Genomic DNA, 13,841 nt, shown 5'->3' on the forward strand with positions numbered 1-13,841 from the left:
AAAGGAGGCAATCACTTGGCTGGGAGTGTACTACAGGCCTCCAAACAGTCAGGGAGAGATAGAGAAGCAGATATGTAGACAAAGCTCAGAGAAGTGTAAAAATATTAGGGTAATAATAGTAGGGGATTTCAACTTCCCCAATATCAACTGGGATAGTCTTAGTGCAAAAGGCTTAAAGGGAGCAGAATTCTTAAAATGCATACAAGAGAGCTTTTTGAGCCAGTACGTAGAAAGTCCTACAAGAGAAGGAGCAGTACTGGACCTAATCCTAGGGAATGAAGCTGGGCAAGTGGTAGAAGTGTCAGTGGGGGAGCATTTCGGGGATAGTGATCATAACTCTAAGATTTAAGGTAGTTATGGAAAAGGATAAAGATGGACTAGAAATAAAGGTACTAAATTGGGGGAAGGCTGGTTTCAGTATGATAAAACAGGATCTGGCCAAAGTAGACTGGGAGCAGCTACTTGTAGGAAAGTCTATATCAGACCAGTGGGAGTCATTCAAAGAGGAAATAGTGAGAGTTCAGAGCTAACATGTACCCGTTAAGGTGAAGAGTAGGACCAACAAGTCCAGGGAACCCTGGATGTCAAGGGATATGGAGGATTGGATCAGGAAAAAGAAAAGGAGGCTTATGGCAGATTCAGAGGGCTGAAAACAGCGGAGGCACTAAAGGAGTATAGAAAGTGTAGGGGGGTACTTAAAAAAAAAAGTAATTAGGAGAGCAAAGAGGGGACATGAAAAAACACTGGCGGGCGAGATAAAGGAAAAGCCTAAAGCGTTTTATAAGTATATTAAGGGCAAGAGGATAACCAGGGAAAGAGTAGGGCCCATTAGGGACCAAAGTGGCAATCTGTGTGTGTGGAACCGGAGGATGTAGGCGAGGTTTTAAATGATTACTTTTCATCTGTGTTCACTATGGAGAAGGACGATGTAGGTGTAGAGATCAGGGAGGGGGATTGTGATATACTTGAACGTATTAGCTATTTTAGCAGGCTTAAAAGTGGATAAATCCCCAGGCCCAGATGAGATGTATCCCAGGCTGTTATTTGAGGCAAGGGCGGAGATAGCAGGGGCCCTGACAAATTTTCAAATCCTCTCTGGCCACAGGAGAGGTACCAGAATATTGGAGAACAGTGAATGTGGTACCATTATTCAAGAGGGGTAGCACGGATAAACCAGGTAATTACATGCCGGTGAGTCTAACATCAGTGGTAGGGAAACTATTGGAAAAATTCTGAGGGACAGGATTAATCTCCATTTGGAGAGGCAGGGATTAATCAGGGATAGTCAGCATGGCTTTGTCAGGGGGAGATTGTGTCTAACTAACTTGATTGAATTTTTCGAGACGGTGACTAGATGTGTAGATGAGGGTAAAGCAGTTGATGTAGTCTGCATGGACTTCAGTAAGGCTTTTAATAAAGTCCTGCATGGGAGATTGGTTAAGAAGATAAGAGCCCATGGAATCCAGGGCAATTTGGCAAATTGGATCCAAAATTGGCTTAGTGGCAGGAAGCAGAGGGTGATGGTGGAAGGTTGTTTATGCGAGTGGAAGTTTGTGACCAGTGGTGTACCACAGGGATCGGTGCTGGGACCATTGCTGTTTGTAGTGTACATTAATGATTTAGACGTGAATATAAGAGGTATGACCAGTAAGTTTGCAGATGACACGAAAATTGGTGGTGTCGTAAATAGTGAGGAGGAAAGCCTTAGATTACAGGACGATATTGATGGGCTGGTAAGATGAGCGGAGCAGTGGCAAATGGAATTTAATCCTGAGAAGTGTGAGATGATGCATTTTAGGAGGACAAATAAGGCAAGGAAATATACAATGGAAGGTCGCACCCTAGGAAGTACACAGGGTCAGAGGGACCTTGATGTACTTGTCCATAGATCACTGAAGGCAGCAGCACAGGTAGATAATTTGGTTCGGGAGGCATATGGGATACTTGCCTTTATTATCTGAGGCATAGAATATAAGAGCAGGGAGGTTATGATGGAGCTGTATAAAACGCTGCTTAGGCCACAGCTGGAGTACTGTGTACAGTTCTGGGCACCACGCTATAAGAACGATACCATTGCCCTGGAGAGGGTGCAGAGGAGATTCACCAGGATGTTGCCTGGGTTGGAGCATTTCAGCTATGAGGAGAAACTGAAAAGGCTAGGGTTGTTTTCCTTAGAGCAGAGAAGGCTGAGGGGGGACATGATTGAGGTATCCAAAATTATGAGGGGCATTGATAGGTTAGATAGGAAGAAACATTTTCCCTTAGCAGAGGGGTCAATAACCAGGGGGCATAGATTTAAGGTAAGGGACAGGAGATTGAGAGGGGATTTGAAGAAAAACATTTTCATTCAGAGTGTGGTGCAATCTGGACCTCACTGCCTGAAGAGGTGGTAGAAGCAGGAATCCTCAACATTTAAGAAGTCTTTAGATGAGCACTTGAAATGCCGTAGCATACAAGGCTAGGGGCCAAGTGCTAGAAAATGGGATTAGAATAGATGGTGCTTGATGGCCGGCACAGACACGATGGGCCGAAGGGCCTGTTTCTGTGCTGTATAACTCTGACTCTTCCTAAGGTAAGGGGACCTAAACTGCACACAGTACTCCAGGTGCGGTCAAACCAAGGTTCTATACAATTGAAGCAAGACTTCACTACCCCTGTATTCAAATCCTCTTGTGATAAAGGCTAACATACCATTAGCCTTCTTAATTGCTTGCTGCACCTGCATGTTAGCTTTCAGTGACTTATTGACGAGGACACTGAGGTCCCTTTGTAGATCTACACTTTCTAATCCCTTACCATTTAAGAAATACTCTGCACATCTGTTCCTCCTACCAAAGTGGATAACCTCACATTTTTCCACATTATATTCCATCTGCCACGTTTTTGCCCACTCACTCAGTCTGTCCAAATCCCCTTGAAGCTGCTTTGCATGTTCCTCACAACGCACACTCTCACCTAGTTTTGTGTCATCCGTGACGTTGGAAATATTGCATTTGGTCCCCACGTCCAAATCATTGATGTATATTATGAACAGCTGGGGCCCCAAGTACTGATCCTTTCGGTACCCCACTAGTCACAGCCTGCCAACTTGACGATGACCTGTTTATTCCTACTCTCTGCTTTTTGCTTAGTAATCCATGCCAGTATATTACCTCCTATCCCATGTGCTTTAATGTTGCTAACCAACCTCCTGTGGGGGACATCATCAAAAACCATCTGAAAATCCAGGGATATTGCGTCCACCGACTCCCCTTTATCAATTCTGTTACTAACATCCTCAAAAAAGCTCCAACAGGTTTGTCAAACATGATTTCCCATTCATAAATCCATGTTGACTATGCCCAATCAGATCATTATTATATGTGGGTCCGTTTATCACATCATTTAGAATAGATTCTAGCATTTTCCCTTCTCCTGATGAGGCAAACAGATCTGTAGTTCCCTGTTTTCTCTCTGCCTCCCTTCTTAAATAGTGAGGTGACATTTGCTACCTTCCAATCTGCAGAAACTGTTTCAGAATCTGTAGAATTTTGGAAGATGATCACCAATGCATCCACTATCTCCATAGCTACCTCTTTCAACACTCTAGGATGTAGAATATCAGGTCCTGGGGACTTATCAACCTTCAGCCCCATTAATTTCTCCAGTCCAACTTTACTAGTACTCATTTCCTTCAATTCCTCATTCTTCCCAGTCACTTGGATCTCTAATTCTAGGAGACTTCTTGTATCTTCCTCAGTGAAGACAGCCACAAAATAATCACTAAAATAAAAGCAAAATACTGCGGATGCTGGAAATCTGATAATCATTTGGCTTCTCTGCCATTTCTCTATTCTCCATTATAAATTCTCCTGACTCTGCCTGTAATGGACCCACATTTGTCTTAGCCAAATGTTTCCTTTTTGCGTACCTATAGAAGCTTTTACAGCTCATTTTTATGTTTCTTGCTGGTTTACATTCATTCTATTCTCCCTTTATCAGTTTCTTGGTCCTCCTTTGCTATATTCTAAAATCCTCCCAATCCTCAGGTTTACTACTATTTCTGGCAACTTTTATAGGCCTTTTCTTTTAATCTTATACAATCCTTAACTTCCTTTGTTATCCACAGTGTGCCTTGAAGGAATGTATAATTGCTGTAAACTATGTGATAATTCTTTGTCTATGCACTGTGATACCTTTTAATGTATTTTCCCAATCCACCTCAGCCAATTTGCCACTCATATCTTCATAATTTTCTTTGTTCAAATTTAACACCCTGGCTTCAGATTGAACTAAGAGCAAAATGCTGTGGATGCTGGAAATCTGAAATAAAAACAAGAAATGCTGGAAATACTCAGGTCTGGCAGCATCTGTGGAGAGAGAAGCAGAGTTAATTCTGCTTCTCTCTCCACAGATGCTGCCAGACCTGCTGAGTATTTCCAGCATTTCTTGTTTTTATTTCAGATTGAACTACCTCACTTTCAAACATAATGTTAAATTCCATCATATTATGGTCACTCATCCCTACATTTTCTTACAACAAGATTATTTTTTAGCCCTTTCTCATTACATAATACTAGATCTAAAATAGCCTGTTCTCTAGTCAGTTCCTCACCATTCTGCTCTAGAAAACCATTCCTAACACACTCCAGAAACTCGTCCTCCACAGCATTGGTGCTCATTAGGTTTATCTTATCCGTGATAGTTTTCTTGAACAATATGTAATGGAACCGACGAGGGAGCAAGCTATCCTAGATCTAGTCCTGTGTAATGAGACAGGAATAATTAATGATCTCATAGTTAGGGATCCTCTTGGAAGGAGTGATCACAGTATGGTTGAATTTAGAATACAGATGGAGAGTGTGAAGATAAAATCCAATACCAGGGTCCTGCACTTGAACAAGGGGGACTACAATAGAATGAGGGAGGACTTGGCTAAAGTAGTCTGGAAACAAAGATTTTATGGTGGGACAGTTGACGAGCAGTGGAGGACTTTCAAAGCAATTTTTCAAAGTGCTCAGCAAAAGTATATTCCAGTGAAAAGGAAGGACTGGAAGAAAAGGGGTAATCTGCCATGGATGTCTAAGGAAATAAGGGAGGCTATCAAATTGAAAGAGAAGGCATACAAAGTGGCCAAAAACAGCATGAAACTAGAAGATTGGGAAAACTTTAAAGGTCAACAAAAAGAGCTATAAAGAAAAGTAAGATAGAGCATGAGAAAAAACTAGCACATAATATAAAGACAGATAGCAAAAGTTTCTATAAATATATTAAACGAAAAAGAGTGGCTAAAGTGAACGTTGGTCCTTTAGAGGATGAGAAGGGGAATTTAGTTATGGGATATGATGAAATGGCCGAGGCATTGAACAGGTATTTTGTATCGGTCTTCACAGTGGAGGACATTAATAACATGCCAGTAATTGACAAAGAGACGAACGTAGGTGAGGACCTGGAAACAATCATTATTACGGAAGAGGTAGTGTTGGGCAAGCTAATGGAGCTAAGGATTGATAAGTCTCCTGGCCCTGATGGAATGCATCCCAGGGTACTAAAAGAGATGGCGGGAGAAATAGCAGGTGCACTGGCGGTAATTTTCCAAAGCTCGCTGGACTCTGGGGTAGTCCCAGCAGATTGGAAAACAGCAGATGTGATGCCACTGTTTAAAAAGGGAGGTAGACAAAGGATGGGGAATTATAGACCGGTTAGCTTAACCTCTGTAGTGGGTGCTTGAGTCTATTATCAAGGAAGAAATAGCATGGCATCTCGATAGAAATTGTCCCGTTGGGCAGACACAGCATGGGTTCGTGAAGGGAGGTCATGCTTGACAAATCTTTTGGAATTCTATGATGACATTACGAGCAAGGTGGACAGTGGGGACCCAGTGGATGTGGTGTACCTAGATTTCCAAAAAACCTTCGACAAGGTGCCGCACAAGAGGCTGCTGTATAAGATAAGGATGCATGGCGTTAGGGGTAAAGTATTAGCATGGATAGAGGATTGGTTGACTGACAGGAAGCAGAGAGTGGGGATAAATGAGTGCTATTCTGGTTGGCAGTCACTAGTGGTGTGCCTCAGGGATCGGTGTTGGGTCCGCAATTATTTACAATTTATATGGATGATTTGGAGTTGGGGACCACTTGTAGGGTGTCAAAGTTTGCAGATGACACTAAGATGAGTGGCAGAGCAAAGTGTGCAGATGACTGTGAAACTTTGCAGAGGAACATAGATACATTGAGTGAGTGGGCAAAGGACTGGCAGATGGAATACAATGTTAATAAATGTGAAGTCATTCATTTCGGTAGGAGTAACAGTAAAAAGGATTATTACTTGAATGGTAAAAAGTTGCAGCATGCTGCTATGCAGAGGGACCTGGGTGTCCTTGTGCATGAATCGCAGAAGGTTGGTCTGCAGGTACAGCAAGTAATTAGGAAGGCAAATGGAATTTTGTCCTTCATTGCTAAAGGGATTAAGTTTAAAAGCAGAGAGGTTATGTTGCAGCTGTATAAGGTACTGGTGAGGCCGCACCTGGAGTAGTGTGTGCAGTTTTGGTCTCCTTACTTGAGAAAGGATGTACTGGCACTGGAGAGGGTGCAGAGGAGGTTCACTAGGTTGATTCCGGAGTTGAGGGGGTTGGCTTATGAGGAGAGACTGAGTAGATTGGGATTATATTAATTGGAATTCAGAAGAATGAGGGGGGATCTTATAGAAACATATAAAATCATGAAGGGAATAGATAAGATACAAGTGGAGAGTATGTTTCCACTGGCAGGTGAAGCTAGGACAAGAGGGCATAGCCTCAAGATTAGAGGGAGCAGATTTAGGACTGAATTAAGAAGGAACTTCTTCACCCAGAGGGTTGTAAATCTATGGAATTCCTTGCCCAGTGAAGTAGTTGACGCTTCTTCAGTAAACGTTTTTAAAGCAATTGGAGGGGAACTTGCAGGTGGTGGTGTTCCCATGTATTTGCTGCCCTTGTCCTTCTAGTTGGTGGAGGTCGCAGGTTTGGAATGTGCTGTCTAAGGAGCCTTGGTGCATTGCTGCAGTGCATCTTGTAGATGGTGCACACTGCTGCCACTGTGTGTCGGTGTTGGAGGGAGTGAATGTTTGTAGATGGGGTGCCAGTCAAGCGGGCTGCTTTGTCCTGGATGGTATCGAGTATCTTGAGTGTTGTTGGAGCTGCACCCATCCAGGCAAGTGGAGAGTATTCCATCACACTCCTGACTTGTGCCTTGTAGATGGTGGACAGGCTTTGAGGAGTCAGGAGGTGAGTTACTCGCCTCAGGATTCCTAGCCCCTCACCTGCTTTTCTAGCCGCGGTATTTATATGGTTACTCCAGTTCAGTTTCTGATCAATGGTAGCCCCTAGGATGTTGATTTTGGGGAATTCAGCGATGGTAATGCCGTTGAATGTCAAGGGGAGATGGTTAGATTCTCTCTTGTTGGAGATGGTCATTGCCCGGCACTAGTGTGGTGCAAATGTTACTTGCCACTTATCAGCCCAAGCCTGGATATTGTCCAGGTCTTGCTGCATTTCTACACGGACTGCTTCAGTATCTGAGGAGTCGCGAACAGTGCTGAACATTGTGCAATCATCAGCGAACATCCCCACTTCTGACTTTATGATTGAAGGAAGGTCATTGATGAAGCAGCTGAAGTTGGTTGGGCCTAGGACACTACCCCGAGGAACTCCTGCAGTGATGTCCTGGAGCTCAGATATTGACCTCCAACAACCACAACCATCTTCCTTTGCGCTAGGTATGACTCCAATCAGCAGAGGGTTTTCCCCCTGATTCCCATTGACCTCAGTTTTGCTCGGGCTCCTTGATGCCATACTGGGTCACAACAGCTAAGCTCTGCTGAGTGAAAGAATTTTCTGAAACTGAAATCCAAATTAATTTGGTTAAATAAAAGCCATCTTATTCCCACTAAGCATCCTTGGGTCAAATAAGCAAAAGAAAATGTGCTTATTTAACAGTAAACTGAGTTGCATTCAGTTTGCCTGAAATCTATAAATGTGCCTTCTATTAAACAATGTAATTATAAAATGAATTAAAGATTAAAGCAACTGCATTCAGATCTTGTATCTCTATAAAAGAAACTGATCTGGAGAAGCAGTGTAACTGTGTGCTATTCAGTAGAGAAGAAAATGTCCAACATTCTGAAATAGCTCTACTGTTTGGAGTCATGTCTGTTGGCAGGCACTGAATAGTGGAGTGCTGCAAGGATCAGTGCTTTACTAGGGCCTCAGCTATTTACAATCTATGTTAATGACTTGGATGAAGAGACAGACAGTAATGTACCTAAGTTTGCTGATGATACAAAGCTAGGTGAAAAGGTAAGCTGTGGGGAGGACACTGAGGATGCAAAGAGATATGGACAGGTAAAGTGAGTGGGCAACAAGATGGCAGATGAAGTATGATGTGGGGAAGTGTGAAGTTATTCACTTTGGTCACAGGACTAGAAAAGCAGAATACTTTTTAAAAGGTGTGAAACTTGAGGGTTGATGTTCAAAAAGACTTGGGTGTGTTTGTGCAAGGAATGCAGAAAGTTAACATGCAGGTACAGCAAGCAATTAGGAAGGCAAATGGCATGTGGGCCTTCATTGCAAGGGGATTAGAGTACAGAAATAAATAAGTCTTGCTACAGTTGTACAGGATTTTGGTGAGACTACATCTGGAGTACTCTGTGCAGTTTTGGTCTCCACATTTAAGAAAGGAATTACTTGCATTGGAGACGGTACGGCGAAGGTTCATTCAGTTGATCTGTGGGATCAGGGTTGACCTATGATGAGAGGCTGAATAAATTGAGCCTATATTCTCTGGAGTTAATAAGAATGAGAGGCAATCTCATTGAAACATACAAGATGCTGAAGGGGCTGGATGGGGTCGACACCTGAGAGATTGTTTCCGCTAGTCGGGGAATCTAAAACATGGGAGCATAGTCTCAGGATAACGGACCAATCACTTGGGACTGAGATGAGGGGGTATTACTTCACTCAAAGAGTTGTGAATTTTTGGAATTCTCGATTCCAGAGAGTTGTGGATGCTCCATCGTTGAATACATTTCAGGCTGCAATAGACAGATTTTTGGTGTCTCAGGGAATCAAGGGATATAGCGAGCAGATGGGAAAATGGAGTTGAAGCCTAAGATCAGCCATGATTGTACTGAATAGTGGGCCAGGTTCGATGGGCATATGGTCTACTCCTGCTCCTATTTCTTGTGTGTGTGTGTGTTTCAATTTTGTTCAATTTGTAACATGAAGAAAAGTTTGGGAATACAGATGTTGATGGGGGTCACTCCATCAGGCAGTCTTCAGGTCTTTGGCTGGGCTCTCCATATTCACATCTGAGATCATTTTCAGGTTCCACTTGGACATATTGTCACAAAAACAAGAAATGCTGGAATCACTCAGCAGGTCTGGCAGCATCTGTGGAAAGAGAAGCAGAGTTAACGTTTCGGGTCAGTGACCCTTCTTCGGAACTGACAAATATTAGAAAAGTCACAGATTATAAACAAGTGAGGTGGGGGTGGGGCAAGAGATAACAAAGGAGAAGGTGCAGATTGGACCAGGCCACATAGCTGACCAAAAGGTCACGGAGCAAAGGCAAACAATATGTTGATGGTGTGTTGAAAGACAAAGCATTAGTACAGATTCGGTGTGAATACACTGAATATTGAACAGCAGCAAGTGCAAACCTGAAGAAAAACAACCTGAAAAAAACAGTGGGTAAGCAAACTGAACAAACTAAGATGAAATGAAATAAATGCAAAAAAAGATTGTAAAAAATGTAAAAAGGAATGTAAAAAAAAAAGGAAGAAAAAATAACTAAAAATGAAAGTAAAATGGGGGGCTGTCATGCTCTGAAATTATTGAACTCAATGTTCAGTCCAGCAGGCTGTAGTGTGCCTAATCGGTAGATGAGATGCTGTTCCTCGAGCTTGCGTTGATGTTCACTGGAACACTGCAGCAATCCCAGGACAGAGATGTGAGCATGAGAGCAGGGGGGAGTGTTGAAATGGCAAGCAACCGGAAGCTCAGGGTCCTGCTTGCGGACTGAGCGAAGATGTTCCGCAAAGCGGTCACCCAGTCTGCGCTTGGTCTCCCCAATGTAGAGGAGACCACACTGTGAGCAGCGAATGCAGTCACTCCACCTCTCATTCTATTTATGGTATGCTCGTGTTTTCGTTTGGAGTCGATGTCTTGAAGGAATTGTTCTGAAGAAACCATGTTCGCAAAGATCACTGGCATTTGCCACTATTTTGTTGCTCTGTAGCCTTCTACAGTGATATTTGGGGATTCTCAGAGACAAAGCTCTTTCTGGACTTCAGCTTCACGGGTGATGAAATATGCCCATGCAGCTGATGTGTCTAATCATGCATTTGTTTTCGTCTCTGTAGCAGCGGTATGAGAGTCGGTTTGTAGTTCCTTGCGATTTATGAAGATGAAACAATGGCAAACCCTCTTTGTCTTCTAATATAAAGTTCATGTGAAATTGTGAAGTACCAAAAAAATAATATTTCCTGATGAAGCATTTCTTTTCATTCATAGAATTATTCCGTGAGTTTGCTCTGACACATCCAGAGTACGCCAAGTTGTTTACCACTTACCTTGAACTTCAGCGATATAAGGCACTGCAGACAAAAGGTGATGACGATGATCTGGGAGCATTGAGAAAAACACAGTCGCCCAACATCTCCGATAGTTTAAGTAACTCAGACAAAAAGGACGATTAAGTTCAGATTATTGTTTTGTATTGTGAAGAAATGTTACCAAAATATCATCTTTGAGGTCCAAGCAGGATTGAAAAGTTCCTATCGTAAAATCTGCCAGCTGTTATTTTATTATGGTATAAATGCATTGTGTCTCCCATTTTATTCTGTAAATATATTGTGATTTTTTTTAATGTAACTGCTCATAAAATGTCTTATATATTCTGGTCATTTTAATTAAATTGCAGCTTTTTTAAAAAATTGAAACAATCAAAATCTACTTGTGCATATTTTTCATTCATAATAGCAGCAACAGCTTGCATTTATATAAAGATTTTAACATTAAAAAAGCCCCAAGATGCTTCACATAAGATAGATAAATGAGGAAATGGATGCCAAGGAAGGAAGGGTGGTGGAAAGTTTGGTCATAAAGATGGGTTTTGAGAAAGTTTGCAGAGGTGGCGAGGCAAAAGGAAGGGATTTGCAGAGGGTATTCCTGAGACCAGGGCAGTGGCAGTTGAAGGGTTTGCCATGAACTGTGGGACAAGTGGAGGGAGCAAACAAAATGTTTCAATGTTCGTATTCCTGAGCTATGCTATTGAATTCACAATATTTTTATGACTTGTCGTAGCAAAGCCAGATTGGACATTTAAATGAAGGTAATCTCGGCCAAATCAAATATCACTTGTACATACTTTTATCTGACATTTTAATTTGCTTTTTAATGTTTCAGCTGTAATGATATTGTGCCTTCCACTATCCAAAAATATATAATCAAATTAAAGCAAGTAAATAACATAAATGAAGCTAATATCCATTCCCCAGGATCAATCTTTAGAAATGCAAGTTTACATTTATTATCAAAGTCACTAGTCAAGGTTTAAGTCAAACAATTAAGTAATTTTTAACTTTGTTTCTTGGTCACTATAAAACCTATATGGCTGCTAAGCTGTGTTGCATTTGTTTTGAGTTCTGCACCATATTTTTCTGTATTTAAAAACTAAAAAAAAAAGACAAACTTTGTTGACTGCCATTTTCCTATTGGCCAGCTTTCTCCCTTCAACCTGAAGCCACTGACTCTTGCTAAGGTACAGTTCACGGGCAATGGCAGCACTTGATACCCTTCCATGCATAAATATGACTAGAATTTGGGCATCCCGAGAGCAGACAGTAGTCCCAACTCTCTCACCTCCTCCAAACTGGGTGATGAAACCCAACCAAGTGGGTTGGGGGAGAAAGCCTCGGCTGTCAAAAACTCTTCAACCCTGGAGGGCAGCACAACCAGACCTAACACTATCCAGACGTCCACAGTTGCACACACTTTCAGCAAGGTTACAGGATTGCAATCAGAAGTGGAAACTCTGGCTGATATTTTTTTCTTCTTCCCCTCATCAGCCTGCCAGGCTTGACAAAGTAAATTGCTGCCCTTGCTGAGATGGGTTAATTCAGCACAGACTGGGAACCTAGTCTGGAACCTACTTCCATAGCCTCTAACCCAAATTTAGTGCCACCTTGCCTCTTTATCAAGAGGCCAAGAACAAGAACCTTTAGGAACAGGAAAAAGCTATTTTTTAAAAGCAAAGAGCTTTTGGAGCTCAATTGGAGCTCAAAATTCCTTGATCACTGTTCTGGGTTTATTTTTTTATTCTTTCATGGGATGTGATCGTTGTTGGCAAGGCCAGCATTTGTTGCCCTTCTCTAATTGCCCTTAAGGTGGTGGTGAGCTGCCTTCTTGCTGAGTCCGTCTGGTCTAGGTACATCCACAGTGCTGTTAGGAAAGGAGTTCCAGATTTTTGACCCGGTGACAGTGAAGGAGCAGCAATACAGGTCCAAGTCAGGATGATGTGTGGCTTGGAAGGGAACTTGCAGGAGCTGCTGTTCCCATGTATCTGCTGCCCTTGTCCTTCTAGGTGGTAGAAGTCATGTGTTTGATAGGTGCTGTCAAAGGAGGTGTGATGAGTTGCTGCAGTGCATCTTGTGTATAGTACACACTGCTGCGTTGGTCAAGGAGGGAGTGAAAGTGAGGGTGGTTGGGTGGTGTGCCGATCAAGCAGGCTGTAAAAAATTTTTCCACTATGATAAAATTGTAAAATTTTTAAAGACAAACACTTTTTCTTTTTAAAAAAAAAAAATTGTTTATTTGAGTTCCTATCTTAATACAGTCATACATTTATTTTGCTATTGAAAACTTAAAAGTGAAGGATTTTAAGTGCTTTTGATTTGTTTTGCTGGGTGTGAATACTTCAGTTGATTGGTTGCCCTCTTGTTTGCTGAATCACTGCTGCTGCACATCAAGGAATCCCCTTGACTTGGCGCAAGATTTAGACTGCCATTGAGAGAGGGGAAATTCATGCCATAGAGATCAGTAGATATTTGGGGGCAACTTTCTTTGAGGTCAGCAGTAAGTTTCCTTGCTTTGTCACTGATTGCAAAATGCTGGCTTATGTCTTCCACAAGCACTTTGATATATTAGTGTGCTAATATTATATAAATAATATTTTACATATCTGTTTAGAGATTCTTGTTTAATTACAAAGAGTAAAAATCCTTAGTTACAATATTCTTGAACGATCCAAGTGCCATTGTAGCGACTAAAAGTATGAAAATGTTGGAATTGTTTCTCTTTGATATGCATTCTTAAAAACCACTTACATGGGAATTGTGAAATATAAAAAAGGTGGCAGATTATGGATTTTGCCCTACATGTAATTTGCTGGAGGAAAAGTTCGATAAAATATCTTTCCAATCCCCAGAGTTGATTAATGTTTTGCAATATTTATCTACAGCTACACCTCTAATATTCAATCCTGGCTAATTAACTTACAAAATTGCTGGAGAAAAAATGTTCAATTTCTGTACCCATATTGGTATTTGATATTCAATTGAGCATATGCAGAATAAAGTTCTCAACATTCAATATACTGAATTATGGGTGAATATCTTTTTGCCTTGTACCTCCCCTTCCCTTCTCTCTTTTCATCCCTCCCCTGTCCACATTCTTTGATCAAGAACTGAGCTAAGACTGCTCAAATTTATTTAATTTTAGTAATTTTACTGTCAAAAGTGTAGATTTTCAACCCCTCAGCACTAGCCCACAGTTCTATCTCAGGACTGTGTGGCCAATTCATTGAATTTCAATAGCATCCATTTCA

At 41.7% G+C, this 13,841-nt stretch overlaps 1 protein-coding gene across 2 annotated transcripts in view; it reads left to right on the forward strand.

Annotated features, from left to right (window-relative positions):
* Positions 1-13,610, forward strand: part of lpcat2 (lysophosphatidylcholine acyltransferase 2) — a 110,310-nt gene extending 96,700 nt beyond the window's left edge. For both annotated transcript variants that reach the window (XM_068049476.1, XM_068049477.1), the window contains one exon: positions 10,529-13,610. In XM_068049476.1, coding sequence (XP_067905577.1) covers positions 10,529-10,713 — 185 coding nt within the window. In that variant the 3' untranslated portion in view covers positions 10,714-13,610. The remainder of the gene's footprint in view (positions 1-10,528) is intronic.
* The last annotated feature ends 231 nt before the right edge of the window (positions 13,611-13,841 follow it).

The sequence above is a fragment of the Heterodontus francisci genome, chromosome 17 (assembly GCF_036365525.1).
Source record: "Heterodontus francisci isolate sHetFra1 chromosome 17, sHetFra1.hap1, whole genome shotgun sequence".
Classification (NCBI taxonomy): Eukaryota; Metazoa; Chordata; class Chondrichthyes; order Heterodontiformes; family Heterodontidae; genus Heterodontus; species Heterodontus francisci.